The following is a 23375-nucleotide window of genomic DNA, read 5'->3' as shown; positions in this document are numbered from 1 at the left end:
AGAGAAAACTACTCTAATTCATTGACACCTCTGCCAAATGTTCAAAATGTCATTTTAAAGAAATGAGCCTCCAAAAAACAATGAGCGGCAAAGGTGACTAAGATTTCTAGAAATAATTCAAGGTCTAAATCTGCAGTGCACTATTCCCCAGCAGTGGCATCTTTATGCCATTATAAAGATGGTCTGAGGTGGTGACCCGAAGATGAAAGGCAGGTCTTTGGAGCGCCACGGTTTCACCCACTAATGTCAAGCCCTGATCTCTCTTAAAAAGTTAGAACAACATCCACAAAAAGGGGGAAGGAACGGGAGGGAGCGACTCTCCTTTATTACAACTTTCCTTTGATCCTGGACTTAGGAGAGGAAGCAAAGCTGTCATATATCTACTTAAAAAGGACAATCTCTCTTTAAGGGGGCAGGAAGGAAGAAAAACATTGATAGAAGTAGCACTTATAATAACAAAGTACTGCTTGGCATTCAGGGTCCTTTTTTCCCCCCAAAGAGCTTTTTATACATATTATTTCATTTTATGCCAACACTACCTTATTAAGATAAACAGCTTATGTATGAGATTAGGGATGAGCTGCAGAGCTGTCACTTGAACAAGGACACTCAAGGACTCAATGGAAAGGCCAAGACAAAACCGATGGCTAGTTCTCACATTTACTTTTAAAATAACTGGCAAATTTTTAAAAATAATTACCATCCCATTAGAAAATACATTCAACAATTAAATCTGTCTGTAGCCACAGTAAAGCAATAAAATAATAAATAGCTATCACCTACTAAGCACTTGTTCAAAGCACTATGGTGGGCTAAAAAGTCCTAACAACAATTCCTTCTTAAGAAGTGAAGACTGAGAAATTGAGCAACTTACCCAGAGTTACACAGTAGGGTCTCCAACTCAGATGTTTCCAGAGCACTTGGGCTCAACCATCTCACTATAAGTGACTATTTAAAGGATTCATCTTCTTACCAAAAATATTAATTCAAGGTTAAGTCAGTAGTTTCCCATGCTCCCCAAATATGAAAACCGTATGTGATAATCTGCTACTATTTACAGACGAGGGCTAAACAATATCTAAGAATGGTTTCTTAAAAAGAAGTTTCCTTTTAACCTAACATATCTTGCAATTAAACTTCCTAAAAAATTGTTCTATGCTTTTCATAAAAAATTTCATGAAAGATATTTCTTGGCTAAAATTTAAACTTATTGAAGATATGGGGCTGGCCAGTTAGTGTAGCTGGTTAGAGCATAGATGCTGATAACACCAAGGTCCAGGGTTCGATCCGTGTACAGCTACACCAAGGTCCAGGGTTCAATCCCTTTACAGACCAGCCTCCAAAAGAAAAAAAAAAAAAAAACCTATTGAAGATATGCAAATACACCAATCTGTGTTAAAAATACATTTTGGGGGGCCAGCCTGTGGCTCACTTGGGAGAGTGTGGTGCTGACAACACCAAGTCAAGGGTTAAGATCCCCTTACCAATCATCTTAAAAAAAAATAATACATTTTTTTTTATATAAAAGGTTCTTCATTAACCTGCCAAGCAGAAACATCTAACAGCAGGCTAGAATTTTGTCCCTGTAATGAACCCACCGATGACTCAGTGGAAACTAGAATTTGTAAAACTTGCCATCCCACGAGGAACATAACAGGAACAAACTCACTCACCTTTGTTGGTGCTACATCCTTCCCAAGCCCTCTCCTTCTCTCCTCTACTCACCCCCACTATCCCTGCTCCTCACAAAAGGAAGAAAACTTGCAAAATTAAAAAGCTAATGGCAGATACTTGGGGCGCAAAATTATACTAAATGAAATAAAGCCAAAATAATCTATTAGAGAAATTTATTTGAATCCTCTGTTTTCTCTTTTTAGCCAACTACTGTGCCCCTGCTAGGTCTGAACAAACTCCTGAGAACACTGAAGAAAATTGGAAAGTGAAACATAAGTAGGAATTAACATTGTTTCTGTGTTTAAACTGAATGTAACAAGCAAATGATAAAAGATAAAAAACTATGTTTTAAACTTATTCAGATTGCCACAGGTGTCATTAAGATACAGTAAAGCTACAGGACAGTAATCACATAGCAAGAAAAAACTTTTTCCAAAATCAAATAAATCTGGAAATAATTGTTTATTCATAAATGAAGAAATTTTATGGTAAATTAGGTTATCTATTGCTAAGTAATGCCTGAAATAAAATATAAACTTTATAAATTGTTATCCATTTCTTCTCCCACCCCTACCTCCCCCTTTTAAAAAAGGGGGAGGTGGGGGGGCACAGCGTTTTAAAAAGTGAACTTTCTAAGAGACTCAAAACTACTGATTTTATAATAATGTCCTGGAAAATAAGTGCCCATACACAGGTGGGTTTTTATATCCCTTATCCAAATTTAATTAAATCTCCACCTTTAAGTGATGATGGTGGTGAGAGGATGTGAGGTTGTAGAGAAGATCTAAACAATTTAAAATACAAGCAAACACTCAAATCCTAAAATTAAAATACATTTTTGGTAGATGCTTACAACTGTTCTCTTAACATCTTGAGGTATAAAATTGTTTTTAAAAATTAAATACTCTTAAAAATGAGTTCAATTCTATGGTAACCTGCATTGTAAGGCAGCAACGATCCACCACCGCAAGTCCTGAAAGCCAGGATATGGCAAAGGCTTCCCCAGCCCCCAGTAGTGGAAAGGAGAGAAGCACAGGGGCAGCCCTCATACAGGATCACTTCTCTGGGGGTGCTGCCCATTCAAGGATGTTTTACCATTCAGAGCCTCCCTCCTGAGGCAGGAGAGAAATAAGAGAGGGTCGTTCTAACAGTCACCATTCTGTGGAAACAACCTCCAGAGAATCACACAGCTCCTTCTGGACAAGAAATCTCTCTGTGAAGAAGAAACTCCTTTTAGGTAATACAGCCTGGGGGCTGCATCTTCACTGAGTCTGTCTGTCCACACCACTCCACAAACACAGGGCAAGAAAGCAAGTCAGGCCCCACTATAGAGCCTTGTCCTTAGCTCACCTTCAGTGAACTCACTTTCTAAAGACAGAGTAGAAAGCTAAATAATTTCTAACAAAGGAAGCATTTACAGTTGCCAGCTACCCAGGTTTAGCCTGCGCCGTCTGGGAGAGCACAGGCTCCTCTGAATCCTGAGGTCACCTTTAATTAACCGCAGGAGCTGCTCTCTGAGTTCTGAGAGATGAGACACGCTCTAGTCAGTTCTGTGCTTATCCCATCCCTATGGCTGCCTCTGGTACAATCCAAACCACCACAGACTATGAACCTTAAAAGGAAAGAGAGGGTAATATTAGGAATAGGAGGATTTGCTTTTCCAGGTGCCAATTACAGGTATAGCATCTTACCCAACATAAATTAACTTAAATAAGAAGCACTGAGGACGAACAAAACTATTACCACTGAGTGAAAAGACTCTTTCTTAGAGTGTCTGAATAAGGTAAAACTTTACTACTTCTTAACCAACTGCTTTAGATTTTTCCCATTCGCTATATTGAGTTTCTTATACATTACTTTCTATGAAGTATACTTTTATTCTCTGGTTTATTTCATTCTAAACTTAAGTTGCTATTACAGAAAACAATCTTGGATAATCTCCCTCTTTGGGGATGTCCAGAATATTACTGTTTCAAAAATAAAATTTAGGGTCTAGGCAACAGAGATTAAGTACCTGGAAAACACTCAACTAATACTTCGCCTTATTATTCAGCTACCTGGGAACACATAAGACAATGTACGAAGTCTGAAGAAACAGGATAATCAGTGTGAACTATTGAGAAGCTGTGTGATATGGCTGAAAAAAGTTCTGGAACTAGTCTGGGTGACCACAGTCAAGTTTTTAAACCTTTTCAGCATGTCTTCTAATCTTTAATTCAATCAACAAATACAGTATGTACCAGCTTCTGCTGTGGACACTGTAAACACCTGAAAAATAGAAATAATATCTACCGCCCAGTTATTTTAATGAATATATACAAGTACTTCAAAAAGCCCATGGAAAGACTCATACTATCTTTTAATTCCATTTTTCCACAAAATTTTTGAAGTACCTTCATAAACACAGAATATATATGGATGCAATAGTGTCTGGCAAGTGGCAAGTGGTGGGTGCTCGAAAACTGCTGGTCACTATTATTATATTGTACATCTAATATGCGGTCAGAGTACTTGAAAGTATAGTGCACAAGTATCCTCACTTCTATAAAATTGCCAATAGCTGGCTACTGTTTTACCCCAAAGAATATGATGACTGAAAAACCTATGTCTGAACCCTTCAATCCTGCCCAAATTCCTAAACTGGAGTCCTCTGGCTCCTAAGTACTCTTCTCACCTCACTCCTTTCAAGCCATTACATCATAAACCTTAGAAGTATAGATTATCAAGAAGTCCAACTCCCCAAGTCCGAGTTCCCCAAGCTTGTCTGATCACATCATTCACCTAAAACACTTAATAAAGATTCCCAGATCCCATCCCAGACCTAATGAATAACAGCCCAAGAAAGAACTAAAGAAAAAAAAAGCAAAGTGCACCCTCTCCTACCCCAAATACACAGCCCTTCAACTCCCCAAGAGATTCTTGTCTTATCAGACAGGGTCTAACTCCACCTGCAAATAGCTAAGGTCTTTCTCAAGTTCTTTCCATGGCATGCTCTTTGACCCTTTCTCCATGTCTTAGTTTAGCACTAAACACTGGCTAGCAGTCTGGAAGAATTAACTCCCTCAGCTGGGCCTCCAACAGCTCAGCAAGGCACAATGTGTGTGTGGTGGGGGAGTTGTCTGTCCTTTAATATCGCTTTTCTAGAATTTCACTATAAAAGGATTATTTAAAACTACCATAAATCTCTGGTTATTTTTTTAAAAAATTAATTCTCTTGTGCTCGCTTCGGCAGCACATATACTAAAAAAAAATTAATTCTCTTAATTTACAATTCTTGAACTGACTCCAATAAACAAGCAAGATGTACATAACTGAGAGCCATATTTTTAAGAAATAGAAATAAAAGCTATTTGTTCAAATTTTCTAAACCAATTAGCAATCTAATGGAGACATGAAAAAAGTCCATGTATTCTCTGGAGAACTTTCTTTTAAAAAAGCAATAAATGAGAATGAGAGGCTAGGTTTGCACTGAAGGTGACTCACGTGTGTTTGTCTTAATTTATTTAATATTTGTTTCCTATTATGAGGGAAAAAAACGCAGAAAAAACACCAGGGCACGAAAATGTCTGTAACATAGCCCATGCCACAAAGAGATGAACTCCCTAGAAGACATAGTGACTGAGTGACTGAGGAGAGGTACTACATTTAAATGGCACATTCGGCCCAGAAATCCAGCCATCCAACCATCAAATGAACATTTACTATGTACTCATCAGGAAAGACTAGGTGAATCAAGAATCATCCCTACACTCAAGTAAGGGAGACAATCAGACAACAATGAAAAGGACAAGTGTTCTAAAAAGTACAGATAAAGTGCTAGAAGAAATTTAAGAAAATGATAAATTATCTAAAATGATGGAACATAATAAACATGTGCAAAGAAGAATGGAACATTTTCTTTTGAGTAGGCCAAAATCACAAAAGAGCACTCTAAACACAATGTAATCATTCTTCATATCTCCCTTGGACATGAAGAGAGCATGACTCTCAGTACCTTTTGCTATCAGCTGGTAATGATCCTACCACCAGAGAAATTGGTGGTAGGCCACAAAAATGACCAGCCATGGTATGAAAGTTCATTTAGTGGAGTTCTATTGTCATTTATATACACAGCAATATACACATACATACTCTATACATAGAGTATATACACAATATATATACATATATACCCACACATACAAAAGAAAATATACCTGTACAGACAGTACACACACACATTACTGTCACACCCTTCCAACTTCAGTTTTCTAAGAGTTCAGAAATGGATGGCAAATATTTTATCGTAGCACATGCTATGTAATTTTCCCTATAACTTAACCTGTATAGGAACTTAAATCTTGCCATTAGAATTTTCATCTGATATTTTCAGTATTCCTAATATGTACTTTACATGTGATTTTTAAGCTTTATATCCCATCACTTAATCACTTAATGAAAATCTTGCTCTATCTTTTTCTTTTTTTCTGGCCGATAAAGGGATCCAAACTCTTGACCTTGATATTGCAAGGCCATGCTCTAACCAAGCAAGCTAACCAGCCAGACCCATCTTTTAATAAGTGATCCAACTAAATTCAACATCAAATGTCTCAGAAGCAAAAAAAAAAAAAAAAAAAAAAATCACTCAGAGCATCAACTGCTATGCAAATATTAGTTGCCAGAGATAAGTTCACATGAATAAAATAAAATACTACATGCTTTCTTTCACTCTATCCCCTTCCTAACTTGGTTTTACAGTCTAAGAAACTGACTAATTTTAGCACCTAATGCATTTCCAAAATGAGTATTAAATTAGATGACTTAGACCATTTCTCTTGTGGAAATCTAAGTTTTTCCTTAAATACTAAAGATAACAAGTGAATAAAATGTTTAAAGGTCAGAAAATGGAACAGGTCTAATTGCACATTTACTCCCTGTTTTCTAAATGACTCACTGTTCTACTCAGAATAGATCACCTTCATGTGCTTACATGGTATATGCGTATTAACTAACTACCTGGTTCATCTAAATATTAAAATGCCACTTTTTTCCCTCCAGAGATCTACTACATTTAAACAACTGCCTCTTAAATTCAGGTCAGATAATAATATAAGGAAATTCTCTGATCTCCAAAAAGTGGCCTAGAGGAATCTTCCTTTACACTGCAATAAAGATAGAGAAAAAAATATCTGTACCTACACACCCGCATGGAGTAGACCAAAGGGGATCAGAGACAGACGAAGACTGTGTGGCATAAATCTTCAATATTTTTTTTTGCATTTTTTATTGTCATAGAACATACATAACAATTACCACTTTAACCATTTTTAAGCATACAATTAAGTGGCATTCCATACATACATTCATAATGTTGTGGAACCATCACTATTCATTTCAAGAACTTTTTCATCATCCCAAACAGAAACTCTGTACCCATTAAGCACTATCTCCCCCATTCTTTTCCCCAACCTCTGGTAATCTCTATTCTGCTTTCTATCTCTATGAATTTACCTATTCTGGGTACCTCATCCAAGTGAAAATATACAATACTTATTCTTCTGTGTCTTATTTCACCTAGCATAATGCTTTTTAAGGTTCATCCAGGTTGTGACATGTATCAGAATTTCATTCCTTGTTACAGTTGAATAGTAATCCATTGTACATATATGCCATATTTTGTTTATCCATTCATCTGTTGGTGGACACTTGGGTTGTTTCCATCTTTTTGGCTATTGTAAATAATGCTACTATAAACACTGGTGTACAAGTATCTGTTTGAATCCCTGATTTCTTTGCGGTATATACCTGGGAATGGAATTGCTGGATCATACAGTAATTCTATGTTTAAATTTTTGAACCACAAAACTGTTTTCCACAGCGATTGTACCATTTTATATTTCCAATAGCAGTACACAAGGGTTCCAGTTCAATAAATTTTTAAGTATTCTAATTCACTAATTCAGAATGTTTACCTCTATTACTCTTTTTTTTTTTTTTTTTTTTTTTTTTTTTCTTTCTTTCTTTTTCGTGACCGGCACTCAGCCAGTGAGTGCACCGGCCATTCCTACATAGGATCCGAACCCGCGGCCGCTGGGAACGTCGCCGCGCTCCCAGCGCCGCACCCTCCCGAGTGCGCCACAGGCTCGGCCCTACCTCTATTACTCTTAATCGGAATTATTTTTCCTGAGACAAGAAAAACCACTATAGAAAAAAAATCAGAAACAGCAATATCTAAAGACTTTTACTACTCTCCTCTTAAATGATTTAAACAATATAAGATATACAGTGGATTTATTAAAAAACCTTTAAAGTATAAAATATGGAGCACAGAATTTTAAAAATACATTAAGTACCTTACACATACAACTTGTACTGTAAAAAGTGGTCAAATCTGACCCTTAAACAGTCACGGACTAGAAAACTTCATATCCAAGTAACTTAGGGTAAAACGTAAAATATCCTGAGATATTTTAAAAGAAATCTACTCTTATTATTGGTAAAGTCACAGAGTACCTGGAACCAAGCTCCCTGCGAGGGTCTTGTTCCAGTAAAATTGGAGGAGGAGTATGTGTAATTAGCTTATCTAAATACTAATCTCAAGACTTTCCTCAATCTGCCCAGAGGCAGAAGGACACAGGCAGCAAAAAGCAATAATGATGTTCTTAAACCTTTAACACCTGCTATCATTAATCCACCATCACAGACAGGTGACAAAAGAAATTAAACAGCAAAACAAATGTCAACAGAAAAACTCCAAATAAATAGGCACACTGGAGTGAGGTGGGAGAGACGGATATTGTGCTGATTGTGATTTATTTGCATGCAAATAACATAGTTCTAACTGTTGTTGGCAAACTCTTCCTAGTTCACTGATGGTATTGAGTAAATCAACATTTATTTCATAGCAACCCACAAAGAGCACTGACTTTCCAGGGGCTCCAGCATCTCTATGACAAGCACAGCAGCAGAACCAGCTTCAACCCATACTGCATTTTGACATTGCTTTTAAGTAAATTGATTTTCCCAAGGTGCTTAAAAGTGGTTTGTTCTAAATTAGGTAAATATTCCTCTTATGATGTATTTAAACTTCTGATATTTACAGTAAAACCTTTTCATACAGAATAGGAAACCAAACTTTATCCTAGCCTTGCATGGATAATTGTGAATTCCTAACTAGTTACATCCAGAACAATGGAGTTATTTTTAATAGCGAACCCCTCTGTCACAGGCTGTGGAGAATCCAAGTCCCTTAAGAATAAATTAAATCATTTTATTTCCTAGGATTTTAGAATCTTCAATTATTTCTCAAACATACTACATTTGTTCATGTATAAAGACCATTTTCTAGACAATTATTTCAACAGAAAGATTTTCATAATTGTGAGTTAGTGTTAAATTTTTCTGACTGCCTTTAGAAGAATCTTTATTACTCCTTCCAGGGTCACAACAAGAATATATCCTTAAGTTTTAATATAATTTAGAATCCCTAAATTCTATTATAAATTTTAAACAGCCTGAATGAAGGCGCTCCAATTTTAACATTTCTCAAATTTCAGAAGTGAGCAAAGAATTGAAGTTGACACCATCCTGCCCTAGGAGTTTGGTGGTAAACACTGTTCTCTACACAACATTCCAAAAATATGAGTAAAATACCCCTGTATGTGAATAGAAAAATGTCTTACCTTTGCCAAAAAAAAAAAAAAAGTAGAACAAAGAACCTAGTCTAGACCTCTATAAATGCCTTCTGAGTCAAACAAATGAATGAAATAAAATTACATTTTAAACTCAAATATAATCATCTAATAGGACAGGCATTTTAACACTGATATTTACACAAACTCAAATAACGCTAACATTGGTTCAACACCATCTCACAACCCCACTACCCCTGGGTTATTTAAAAACAACAAGGAGTTTTAATGATATTATGGAAGCGAAACATATTAGGAGCCAATGTCTGAACTGAAAGTTAGTATTGCCAAGAACATCAGAAATTACAATCCAGCACTTACACACACTAAACTTTCATATCTCAACTTGCGCCAAAAATGAGATTCAAGGATTGATCCATTTTCAAACTGAGAAACATCAGTAGATAGCAGCTGATCACTACATTTTATCTTACCCAACTTACACTTGGTGGTTTTAAAAACCTGCCTGCCCCCCAACCCACATACCTTTGTTCTCCAAATACTGATCCTTAACACTAAGTCTGCACTATAAAAACTCCGCCCCAGGTAAGCCTGTGACTAGGGACTGGCTTTTAACTAGCTGTACCTTACTAAGTGTTGAAGTACCATCAACTCATCCTCCCACAGGGGCCTGTGATTGACTTCTGAGACCTGCCTCTGTCTAGCCACAATAATTTAAGCATTCACTGCCTCTTTAAAACACATAATGCCATACCATATTGTATATTTTAAGGCAAAAAATAAGCATATATGCTTATGAAAATGTTACTATATTCAAAGACACTCAGTAATCTAAAGAACAAAGTTCCTCCTCAACCATCTAAGATTATTCTCAACAGCTGTAAGAATGAGAATTAAGGTTTACTTGAAAATACTGTCTTACCACACAAAACTCTCATTTAATGGATTAACCTCATTAATGTGAAAAAGGCAATTGTGATTTCCAAAGTGGAAACACAGGTAAGTTGCAAAGATTCCCCTACACTGAAAATGATTCTTTTCCATTCTCAGCTGTAATTGTTGAAAGCTCAAATAATAAGCTTACTAAGATAATACACAGACTAAAACTTTATGCCTCTGTCATTCAATACTGGAAGTCCTCTAAGAAACTGCACTTTCCCCCTCCACCTCAAGAATGACCCTGAATCAAGCCAGACTGGCCTGTCCACTTCAGCAATGCTAGCCCAGCTGCAGGACAACTTCCCAAAAACATGGAGCTGGGACAACTTATGTAAAGTACAACTTCTGAGAGGTTACCCAGGTGAATATGGGTATGAGGGGGTCTTTTTTTTTTTTTTTTAAACTCTATTAGTGACTTTTCATATTGCCTCCTAACTTTTTTTTTTTTTTTTTTTTTTTTTTTTATTTTATTTTATTTTATTTTATTTTATTTTTTTTTTTTTTTTAAATTTTATTTTGTCGATATACATTGTAGCTGATTAATGCTCCCCATCACCAAAACCTCCCTCCCTTCTCCCTCCCCCCCTCCCCCCCAACCATGTCCTTTCTGTTTGTTTGTTGTATCAACTTCAAATAATTGTGGTTGTTATATCTTCTTACCCCCCCCCGTTTGTGTGTGTATGTGTGTATGTGTGTGTGTGAATTTATATATTAATTTTTAGCTCCCACCAATAAGTGAGAACATGTGGTATTTCTCTTTCTGTGCCTGACTTGTTTCACTTAATATAATTCTCTCGAGGTCCATCCATGTTGTTGCAAATGGCAGTATTTCATTCGTTTTTATAGCTGAGTAGTATTCCATTGTGTAGATGTACCACATTTTCCGTATCCACTCATCTGATGATGGGCATTTGGGCTGGTTCCAACTCTTGGCTATTGTAAAGAGTGCTGCGATGAACATTGGGGAACAGGTATACCTTCGACTTGATGATTTCCATTCCTCTGGGTATATTCCCAACAGTGGGATGGCTGGGTCGTATGGTAGATCTATTTGCAATTGTTTAAGGAACCTCCATACCATTTTCCATAGAGGCTGCACCATTTTGCAGTCCCACCAACAATGTATGAGAGTTCCTTTTTCTCCGCAACCTCGCCAGCATTTATCGTTCAGAGTCTTTTGGATTTTAGCCATCCTAACTGGGGTTAGATGGTATCTCAATGTGGTTTTGATTTGCATTTCCCGGATGCTGAGTGATGTTGAGCATTTTTTCATATGTCTGTTGGCCATTTGGATATCTTCCTTGCCTCCTAACTTTGATTAGGAGTGGGAGAAAAAAACACAGCAATCTAAAGCTTGAAACTTTATTTACTGATCACAAAGAGAAAAATAAATCATTTTTTGAACTATCCAAGCACAATTCGGAGTTGTCTGAAAATGTACGAAGTAATACCATAGGACCAACTCAGTCTTAAGCTTTGGAATACAATGAACTATCAAGTTTGTGTAAGGCTTTGCTAATCATCTTCAATACACTGACCCATTAATTCCTTCTGACAACCATTTGAAAAGGTGTAAGTGAGATGTTTTCTCCTTAAATTAAAATGAGGAAACCTAGGCTAAAAGAGGTTCAAAAGCTTATAAAGTACACACAGCTAAAAAGTAAAACCACTCCTTGACAGACTAGATGCTCTGATTTCAAACTGACGCTCAGATGCAGCCCAAAATCTTTGCCCATCATTTCAACATCTTTGTCTTTTAAGATTATAGTAAATTTCTCATTTGTATTAAGCAACTTGAAGTCCTACAAATCAAACAAATCATGGATTAATTCATGTTTCTTATATTTGGCACATTCACAAGGACACCATAATCCTATATATAACATGGTTCTTATACTGGTTCCTTGAAAACAGTCCGATGCTCCCAACAGTCAGGAATGGTTATGGACAGGATGTTTCAGCCATCCGAACAGTCTCATTAACTGACGCCATACCTGTAGTTGAATTTACAATTTTCAAAGAGCTAGAAGCAATGCAAATCACATAACATTAAAATAATACTGAACAATTTAAAGTTGCTTTACTGACACAGGTCCTTCAGGATCCTATAACGCTCTGGAGTCGAGAATATGAACTGCAGTTATCCCTGGACAGTACTATAACTGTGGAAGGTATAGCAGACTCATATGTGTATACCAAACCTGGAAGTTGCCGCTTAAAAATCCTAATAAAAAGATTATTTTATCATTTGTCTTTTCCTGAAGGTAGCATGCCAAACGAGGAGGGGAAGAGGGGAAGATACTGGCTTATTGGATATTTATGGATGGGATCCAGTCCAGATCAATGCTTACTTTGACAAGTTGTAATTTTCACTATTTCATACAAAAATCAAAAAAATTGTTGAACTTCCTTTTACCAAATGAAACTCTAAAACGCAATAGATTTAAATTAAATCCACGAATCAGAAAACTACCTGCCGTCAAAATGATCTTCCTTGCTGTTTGTTCTAATTTTACACATATTCTTCCCAATTCATGGAATTAAAGTGTTTGATATTTAAATTCTATACTCTGATATTAAAACAATGATTTTAATTCTTCACATTAATCTTGCAGCTACATAAGGAAAACCTAATGATGGTTTACCTGACACTTACAAAGTCATTTGAAAAGAATTGCCCAATGAACAGGTGAATGTGGGTATGAGGGGGTCATTTTATTTCAATTCTCTATTAGTGACCTTTCATATTGCCTCATAACTATCTATACTCCTTTATTACAACAAGCTCTGACTTTTCCAGCACATACAATTACTCCAACTGAACAAGAAAATGTCATTTAAAGTTTCTGTACAGTTTTAATTTCATGTAAGCATTTTTTAAAAAATAAGTAATGTGCTTATTTTATCCACTCTACATGTGACAGCAAAGTTGAGCTATAGCTAACTCAGCCTTTAAATTCCATTTGAATCTAAGCATCTTCTGGAAGCGTGGAAGAAAAGACAACTGAACTAGGAGATCTAAAAAGCAATAGGACCCAGTTAAATGTGAACAGATTTGGGAGTCAGAAAGCTCCACATTTCACTCTCCAATACAGTTACCACTAGACACATGTAGCAATTTAAGTTTAAAATAATTAAAAGTAGGGCCGGCCCATGGCTCACTTGGGAGAGTGCAGTACTGATAACACCAAGGCCACGGTTCGGATCCTATATAGGGATGGCCAGTTGGCTCACTGGCTGAGCGTGGTGCTGACACCAAGCCAAGGGTTGAGATCCCCTTACAGGTCATCTTTAAAAAATAAATAAATAAAATAAAATAATTAAAAGTAAAATTTAAAATGCAGTTCATTGGTCACACTGGCCGCATTTCTAATATCCAGTGATATGTGCCTTGTGGCTACCATATTGGACAGCAGAGATAGACCCATTTCTATCACTGAAGAAAATTCTATTGGGTAGTGCTGTTGGTAGGTTATGTGATCTTATGAAATTTCTAATTATCTAAGTTCTGTAAATCTCAATGCCCTTGTTTGTAAAATGTGCATAACACCACCTCAATTGAAAGACTGTTACTGGAATTTTAATGAGCTAATTATAAAAAGCACAAGAGAAAGTGCTTAGTATACATTAGATATCCAAGAAACAATAGCTATTAACACAATCCTATACTGGACTTAGATCTATGATGGTGACCAGGAACAAGTCACTTCCCCTCCCTGGGCCTCATATTCCTAAACTGAAAAGTTTGGCAAGTTCTTCTGGTTAACTTCTAAGGACCCTATCAAATGATGCCATATTTTTTGGGTTTTTTTTTTTTTTTTTTTTTTTTGTCTTTTTCGTGACCGGTACTCAGCCAATGAGTGCACCGGCCATTCCTATATAGGATCCAAACACGCGGCCGGAGCCTCGCTGCGCTCCCAGCGCCGCACTCTCCCGAGTGTGCCACGGGCTCGGCCCAAATGATGCCATGTTAAAGAAAGTGTTGAGCAAAAGGGGCACAAAATCCAAAATCCTACTGAGTAAAGTACCACCAAGGCTCCTAGAGCTTCCTGACAGATCCCAAGCATTCTCCCAGAAACCCCAGAAGACTGGCTCTACAATACAGCTCATGGTCTGATGTGAGCTATTTATAAAGTCTGTCTTAAGAGATTACCGGAACATCTTTCTGAAATTGTATATACTGTAATTAGAAGCTACAACCCCCTATTCCACAATGAGATCTTGCAGTTTTGACATTTCTTCTAGATAAACACTATTTTTCTCTTAAAAGCACTTAAACCAAAACACCTTAAAAACATATGTGAGTTTAAAAACAATTTTGTAATGGCTTAATTTTTTTTTTAAACCAGCTGTGCCTCATTCTTAGCCAGTCTGTGAGTGCCCCTCTGGTGTCTAAACAAAGTGAGAATTGTACCCTCATGGGTGAGGTCCCCTTGAAGGGCCAGAAAAATGCCCAGAGACTTTACCCTTGTTAACAGCTGCTCCCAGGGAGCAAAGAAATTTACTGATCCAGTAAATTTCAGAGAGTCAGCCTCCAATGAGGGAGAACCAAGGGTCCCCACAAAAGACAAAAAAACCAGAGCCACAGGCTGCTATCAGCAGTGGGACATTGCCCAGGCCCCCAGGGTCACAGCTTTGACTTGCTGTTAAAGCTGTGGAGGAGCAACTCCGGCAGCTGAAATCAGAACTAAGTAGAGCAATTTTGCCCAAGGCCTGAAGCCTCAGAAAAAGTGTTATTCCAGAGTAGATTCCTTTTCTTCCGGGTCCGTCTGCTTCTTCTGACTCTTTGCCCACAACCACCGTGCCTCCCCCTTCCCAATGCCCCACCTCTTGCCACATTTTTTTTTTTAAAGAAAGAAGAAAAGAAAGAAGGGAGAAGGAGGCATAGTTCCTCTCCCTTAGCTTTCCCTAGCAAGCCCTGGAAACTGGAGAAAATTCAAATCAAATTAGTTGCACATTAAAAAATAAACAGACAAGCAATCAGGGGGTGCCCACCCAACAAAAGACCTCGCCCGTTCCAAAATATGATTAAGCCTGGGAGCGAAGAGGCGGAGGTGGACTAGAAACCAAAGGGGACGGAGAGATAAAAGTGTGGATTTTTGGCCCCGGCGTCGGCTCATCGCAGCCAAATTCTAAATTTTGTTTAAAGAAAATGCTAGGCGGAAGAGTAAAGAAAATAAAAAGTGGTAACTTTTAAGGAAGTCTGCAAACGGCAGCGTCTGGATAAAAATGCTATTGCTTCCCTCGGTCTGGGACAGCAGGATGGGAGCTGAGACTCGAAAAGCTCCAACTCCAGCCGCGCACTCCTGGCAGCCTCCCCGCCAACGGCGCGGCTGGGCGGCCCAGCCTCGTCTCCCGGGACGCCGGGCCCGAGTCCTCCGGCTCCCACGGGGCGCCTGGACCCGGGCCTTTGGGAAAGTTCGCGGGACAGCCCGAGGCCCCACTTTCCGCCCAGAGTGACAGGCCCTTCCCACGCCGGCCAGCCCCCGCCCCGCCGCGGGCACCAGACGGTCCGCGCGGCCTCGGCCCGCCCGGCCCTGCCCAGCCGCCTCGGGGCGCGAATTCCGCCCGTCCGCCCGCTCACCCCCGGCCGGGGCGCCCCTCGGGGTGACCGACTGACCGGAGCTCCGCTGGCCCACACACCGGGTCGCTCGCTCCTTCCCGCCGCGCCCCGCTCCCCCGCCCGAGCTTTCAGCCGCCTGGCTCGCCAAGTCCGGCCGCGGCCGCCGGTTACCGCCCCCAGCCCGGGGGGAGCCCGGGGGGCAGGACGGGGAGGGAGGACGTGGCGCGCGCTGAGGTGGCCAGCCGCGAGGCGGGGAGTGTCCCGGAGGGACCCGGCCGGGCGCGGGGGGTGGGGGGGTCCGGCCGGCGCGGGCTCGAGACCCTCCCCGCGAGCATCCCCGGGTCCTGGGCCCCCGGCCCCAACTTCCAGCCCCTCTTCGCACGCCCTCCCTCCTCCCTCCACCATATGGAAATCTACAGCCTCAGAAAGTGACACGTCGAAGATTCCTCGGCCTCGCCGCCCGCCCTCCCCCTCCCGCTCCCCCTCCCCCTCCCGGGCAGCGTTCCTGCCGCGGAGATTCCGGGAGGGGGAGCGGATTCCTCGGACAAAATCTGCTGGGAAGGCTGCGGAGGGAGGAGGCCGGGAGCCGCTGCCCAGACTTTTTTTTTTTTTTTTTTCCATCAAAAGGAATCAATCTACCCGTCGCTTTTCCTCCTTCAAACCCTGGCAAGCAGGGGACAGAGGCGGGGGCCGCCCCACTCCCGGGCCCCGTGTTCCCGGGGTGCCCAGGCGAGAGAGGGGCTCCCCAGCACTCTGGCGCCAAGTTTTCCCCTGGAAGCCCGGAGCGCTACTGGGACAGAAACGCACTTTGGCGGACTCGGCGTCCGGCCGGGGCTTTCCAGCGCGCCGAGACCCGGCGGCCGAGCGCGGGGTCCCGGTCCCCTGCAGCCCCTGCTCCTGCACGCCTTACCGTCCCTGAGCTGAAACGCAGGGTTTCGGGTGCGCCACACACCGGGTCGCCCACACCTTCCCAGCCGCCTGCCCCGAGAATGCCTTCTGCCGCCCCCTTCGCCGCTCCCGCCGCCGCCGCTATCCTCCTCCTCCTGCCGCCGCCGCCGCCGCCGCTCAAATAACTACCAGGAGGGTTTGATGGGGGATTCCGCCATGTCAATGATGTCGGGACCACATGGGGGTTCGGGGCCCGCCCACTGCCGTAAACCGCCGAGTATAGCCGCCGCCACAATCGCAGACTCGCAGGAGCTGTGGGGTCCCTTGCTTGCCCCCCAGCCCTGCCTAGCGAAACAGAAACTCCTTTTGGTTCAGCCAGACTAAAGAAGGCTGAGGCTTAGGGGCACTAAACTCCTGAGCGGCGAAGGCTGCACATTGTGCAGATCGCCGAAACACCAATATAAATGCCGTGTTTGCTCAGTCATAATCAAAGCTAAGACGCTGACAGGTTTTCATTTACACATACATTTCCATTTCTTTGTTAATCCCCACAGCAAACTTGTGAGCTATTTTGTCTCTCCCTTCTTTATTTCCCACAGCATTTTGTTCATGCAGCTAACATAGCATGAGCCAATTTTATTATACCTAAATGTAAAACGACTATTTCCCCCTTCAGTACCCAATATGCAATCTCAAGGGCAGAGACTGTTCCTTGCTCTTATCTGTATCTGCCAAACAGTACAGTTCAAGAACCACAATAGGACTCATTAGATAACTGTTGAGTTTATGTTAATTAAATCAAATGAATGTATTCCTGTTGTACAGGCTCAAAGAGGTTAACAGACTGCGTCCCATCCCTCTCCTCAAATTATCCAGGAGACAAGAGAGCAGAAGTTATGCTAGAGAGGCTTCTTCCCTCCATAGCTGCCCAGGTATTCTGAATAACTACATTTAGCTTCAACTATTAAGCCATAAAGGAACATTCAGTAGTGACCAGAAACAAAGTATTACTTTCTTTGACCTAAAAAAAAATAACAGTATATAGTACTGTATTAAAGCCCTAAAAACATGAACACTGAGAAATAGCTCCTTCCCTTGTGGAATTTGCAATTCTTTTTTGGAGATGTGAGGGATAATGGTGAGTCCAGGAAAATGGAGGCCTTCCTCCTAACTGACTTCTTTCCTGTGGATGTCGCAAAGGAGCTCTTGAAGCCATCTTTCTGAAACATGGTTCCAATCCTAGGCCATAGTCTTGCATGGGAATGGGGGATAAAAAAGTAGCAGTTCCCCAGTGTCCACAAGGTACGATCCAAACTCTTGTCCTGGCACAGATTCCATTTGGGCCTAAATGCCCTCTCTGGCTTCAGACTCTTTGTCTGCCCCCTGAGCCATGCCTTCCAGCCCAGCTGAACTCATGGCTCCCAGAGGCACCTCTTTGTGCATGACTTTCTTCTGTCTGGAACATACTTCTTCCTCATCTCTAACATCATTTACTCATCCCTAAGCTCCAGCTAAAATCACTTCCTCTCTTCCCACAATCTCATAATTCTTTTTAGTTCTTCTCACGTTGCTCTGAAGTTATTGTTTACCTTCTCCACTTGACTAAGTCTTGTTCGTTTTTGTATCCCTAACATTGACCTAGCATTATGCTTTGAATATAGTACCCCCTTAACTTTGTTGAATAAATTAATTGTAAAGTATCTGGAGGAATCTGAATAACTAGATAAATGGGCAAATTTTAGAGGGTGAAAGGTTAAATTCAAGTGTTGAAGGACAAGCTTGGCAAGGGAGGTAAAAGTGGCAAGAGAAATTCAGAGGACAGAATTATTTATGCCTATTTCTTCCACTAGATTGAATTTCTTATTCAAGAAGAAGAAAGATCAATGTATAGTTATCCCTCCGAATCCGTGGGGGATTGGTTCCAGGACCTCCCCAGCACACCAAAACCCACAAATGCTCAACTCCTGATATAAAATGCCCATAGTATTTGCAAGTAACCTACACACATCCTCCTGTCTACTTTAAATCACATCTATATTACTTATTATACCTAATACAATGTAAATACTATGTAAATAGTTGTTATACTGTATTGGTTTTTATTTGTATTTTTTATTTTTGTATTGTTATTTTTTATTTATTGTTTATTTTTTAATCCACAATTGGTTGACTCTGCAAATGCAGAACCCACAGATATAGAGCACTGATTGTACATAAAGTGCTTTATAATACATATTTTAAATGCATGTTCAGGGCTGGCCAATTAACTGAGTTTGTGGAGTATGGTGCTGACAACACTAAGGTCAAGCTTTTGGATCCCTGAACTGACCAACTGCCAAAAAAAAAAAAAATGTGTGTTCATCTATATTATCAGTGTTTCATTCATCCTTTTATCCCTAGCATTTTACACTAGTTTTAACACAGAAAAGAAACCCAATGAATTTTTTCAAATTGAGCAGATATATGGTATAGTAGAAAAGAGCACAGTAATTGTAATGAAGCAAAAGCCAATGAGTTGGGAAAGTTATTATTCTCTGAGCCTGCGTTTTCTTATTTATTAAATCACAATATTGCCTTCCTGCTAAAGTTGTGAGGATTGAAAAACTCAGGCACTTCATACTGAATAAATAAATATTGGTTCCTCCTTAAATGAATGAATGAATGAGTAAATGAATGAATGACGATGTCTTTCCTGGAAGGATTAATAGGACAGAAAATTGGAAACTTCAAAGAAAAAGGTGGGATTTTTGATAGACAGCTCTCAACTACACACATAGGGACTTAGATTTAATACAATAAGAAAACACTGTGGGATTATTGAGGCATGAAGGGATTGAAATAGGTTTCAAAGTTGATTATTCTGGCAGTGGTATGCAGAACAAGGCTCATGTCAGAGAATCATGTTCCGAACCTATTCAGGAAATGATGAAGACTTAGACTAGAGTCATGGTTCTGGAAATGGGAAGAAGGGCTTCAACCCCAGGCAATCAGTACTACTTACTATCTGCTGTTGACAACATGAGTCACCTGCCCCAGGTCCCAAATTATGGAAGTATAGTCATGACTAAGACTTTGCTCCAAAAGCAGTTTAGGATTATCTCAAATTCAAAAATTAACATCCAAATGAAAACACCTGGAAGCTAAGGCCTGTAACAAAATATATGAGAGTACTTCAAAAAGTTCATGGAAAAATTCGTATTACCTTTTATTTCTACTTTTCCATGAATTTTTAAGCCCTTCCACCACCCATGCGATGTAGGCTGATTGTGTTTTTTTAAAAAGATTCAAAGTCATACTTCCTGATCTCAAATAATTTGTATTATAACAAAAGAAATGTAACACTAACACATAGAAACGCATGAAAGTATCAAAACTAGCATTGGAAAGGTCTCAAACCATTAAACCTCTGAACATTTCTATAGTCGAAAATGCTTAAATTTGAACCTCTTTCTTGAAGATTACTATGACTAGTAACACAATATCTAGAAGACTCAGCTGTGTTCTCAGTCTCAGTATACTTTCTGTGCCTGTAGTTGGGGTTGCTAGTTCTCAAACGCAGGCTCAGTCTTGCTTCTAATCTTGAAAACCACTCTTGACCTTAGATAGAGGGCATTAACTCTTTGCGTCTATTTATTCTTTTTTTTTTTTTTTTTTTTTAAAGATGACCGGTAAGGGGATCCTAACCCTTGACTTGGTGTTGTCAGCACCACACTCTCCCAAGTGAGCCACGGGCCAGCCCTTGGGTCTATTTATTCTAATGTCCTGAGCCAGATCTGATACCAGCTTCAATATGAACATTGACTCAAAGCCAATTAATCCTGTTTTGAAGAGTGTTCTGAATTTACTAGAGTACTAACTAAAGGACAGGCAGCTCAGTCAATAATACAATCTGATAGCGACACAGCAAGTTCAGTTAAACACATTTTTCCAGAACAATTTAACCAGTCAAAGCTGCGATCTGCCTTCTTTTTTTGTGTTCAAGGCCAGACAAGGGCAAATTTTAGCTCCATATTAAAAAAAAAAAAGACATTTCAAACAAAGAGATCTGTCCTCGGTTATCAGAAGCTGAATGACGATCAGGCCTCATAAAATCACAGGGTTAATAGGCTCCTGCTCTCCCTCCCAAAGCAGAATCTTTACTCCCATGTCCATCACAGTTAAGCACCTAGCCTCAGCCTGAACACTACCGGGAAAACAGAGAACACTTCTTGCCCAAGGAGACGTTTATTAACACCTCTAGTTCTAAACCAGTCTTCTGATACTGTCTCCTTGCAACTTTCCCCACTGGTCCTGTTTCTGCCCTCTGGAGGCAGACAAAATAACAACACTCACCTTCCTCATGACTTTCCAATGAACTGGCCATGGCTGTCATTTGCTCCCTGAAGATTCTCTTTTCCTGGATAAACATCTCTGACATGCTGAACTCTTCAAGGATCTGTCTCCATCCTTTTGTTCCAACACCTCTGGGGGCCTACTTGTTCAACATCTCTGAATGTTGGGTATCCAGTTTCTATTCATATTTCAGGCATGATCAGAACAAAACCAGAGTGATACCCTTTCCTGCTTTAATTTGGACAAAACATATCTATCATTACATTTTAATATTGTGCTAATTTTCTCGGTAGCCTCCTCATCTTATTAACTCAGCTTCTTCTTCCATGAAAAGTTGTCAACCTGGGCATACGATTAATTTAATCCTATTAATCTAATTGACATTAATTAGTTAATTGATTGAATATTTAACTTTATTAAATTGTATTTATTAGTTTCATTCTCACATGCGAGCCTATCTAGGACTTTTCAAACATTGAATCTATCATAAAAAAAAACCTTCCCCAGTTTTGTGACATTGATAAGTATGACAAACATGCTTTCCATGTTGCCATCGAAGTCATTAACAAAAACAGGAAATAAGACATGGCCAAGGACATATCACCAGTAATTTTTCTCTTGAGGCAAAGTTATTTTAAAAGCTATGAATCTGTCTATCATGCTGACTTACCCTGAGCCATACCACCCTAGGGGAGCAGGTTGGGTCTGACTTTCACCACAGTCATTGTCACCACTCTTGCAACTCTCATACCTGATTTATTCCTGCTATCATTTGAATATGTCCCCCAAAGTTCACGTGTTGGTAATTTAATCCTCAAAATAACAGTGCTGAGAGGTGGGATCTTTAACAGGTGATAGGTCATTATCACCTAATGGATTAATGGATTAATGTCATTCTCACAGGAGCTGGTTTGTTATTGCTACAGTGGGTTTGCTATAAAAGTGAGTTTGGCCCTTTCAGATTCAAAAATTAATGTCCAGATGAAGAAGCCCAGAAGTTAAGGACTACAACAAAATATACTTGCTCTCATGTGCTCTCTTTCGTCCTTCTGTCTTCCACCGTGGGACAATGCAGCATGAGGGGCCTCACCAGATATTGACCTCTCAACCTTGGACTTCTCAGCCTCCAGAAGTGTAAGAAATAAACTTCTTTTCTTTATAAATTACCTGGCCTGTGGTATTCTGTTACAGTAGCACAAAACAGACTAAGAAACTCCTCTGGTCATTTTCTGTTCCTAAGAGGTCAAGACCTTTGAATGATACCTAAGTGTCTTCCCAACAGGTGTGCTAGATACTGTCATCCTCTAACAAATTCAAAGTTTGCCCTGAATAGAAATATACATGTGTAGATATATGTGTCTGTCTTCATCAGTTTGGGTTTCTATAACATGATACCATCAACCAGGTAGCTTAAACAAAAATTTATTTCTCACAGTTCTGGAAGCTGGAAAGTCCAAGATCAAGGCACTGGCAGATTAAGGCACTGGCACAGGATAAGAGCCCACTTCCTGGTTTGCAGATGGCCATCTTTTGGTTATATCCTCACAGAGCTGAGAGCAGACAGAGGAGAGCAAGCTCTTTTATGTCTTTTTTAAGGGTACTAATCTCATTTATAAGGACTCCGTCCTCATTATCTAATTACCTTTCAAAGGCCTCACCTCCTAATACCATGATATTGGGGGTTAGGATTTCAGCATATGAATTTTGGGGGGACATAAACATTCAGTTCATAGCAATGTCCTTCACAGAGAAATGAAGCAAAGAAATGTCTTTAGCTCAGGCAATATGGCTCAGATACAAGCCATTTTGGTCAAGGAAAGATTCTGACATTTGACCAGAAAGCAATAAGTTGAAAACATAGTAAACTTATTGCATAAAAATGGGGCCTATTCTGATTTGTGAAAGGTAGGACATTATATTTGAAATTGTTTCTCATCTTCTGTAGTTAGCACTACAAAATATGTAATATTTGTTTTAGTTTTTGGAAGCTGACCCTTTGGTATTTTACAAATAATCTGTGTGTCTTAGATCTCACTAACCAGGGGGTCAAATTATGATCTCATTGATGTTAACAAACACCTTTTTTCTGACTCTGGCAGCCACCATTATCGTAGGATTTCCCACTCCCCTTGTACTCCTTCCAGTTCTTTCTAGAATTCTCTGTGAATTTCTGAGCAAGTTTTTTTTTTTTTTTTCTTTCTGACCAGTAAGGGGATCGCAACCCTTAGCACGGTGTGGTCTGCACCATACTCAGCCAGTGAGCGCACCAGTCATCCCTATATAGGATCCGAACTCGCGGCCTCGGTACTACCAGTGCCGCACTCTCCCGAGTGAGCCACGGGGCCGGC

At 40.0% G+C, this 23375-nt stretch overlaps 2 protein-coding genes across 5 annotated transcripts in view; both read right to left on the bottom strand.

The window, feature by feature from the left end:
• FNDC3B (fibronectin type III domain containing 3B) overlaps window positions 1–16841 on the bottom strand; it is a 331781-nt gene extending 314940 nt beyond the window's left edge. For 2 of the 4 annotated variants that reach the window (XM_063096882.1, XM_063096909.1), the window contains exon 1: window positions 16718–16841. The gene's annotated coding sequence lies outside the window, so the exon portion shown is untranslated. Of the gene's footprint in view, window positions 1–15864; window positions 15966–16717 lie in introns of those variants that run through there. The other 2 variants (XM_063096901.1, XM_063096892.1) reach the window with 2 other exon arrangements.
• Window positions 16842–16914: 73 nt separating this feature from the next.
• The window catches only part of TMEM212 (transmembrane protein 212), a 145375-nt gene continuing 138914 nt past the window's right edge, over window positions 16915–23375 (bottom strand). The window contains exon 4 of the mRNA XM_063104095.1: window positions 16915–17040. Within this exon, the coding sequence (XP_062960165.1) occupies window positions 16915–17040 (126 nt within the window). The remainder of the gene's footprint in view (window positions 17041–23375) is intronic.

This window comes from Cynocephalus volans, chromosome 1, assembly GCF_027409185.1.
Source record: "Cynocephalus volans isolate mCynVol1 chromosome 1, mCynVol1.pri, whole genome shotgun sequence".
In the NCBI taxonomy this organism is placed as follows: Eukaryota; Metazoa; Chordata; class Mammalia; order Dermoptera; family Cynocephalidae; genus Cynocephalus; species Cynocephalus volans.
This window is presented reverse-complemented; position numbering and strand designations above follow the sequence as displayed.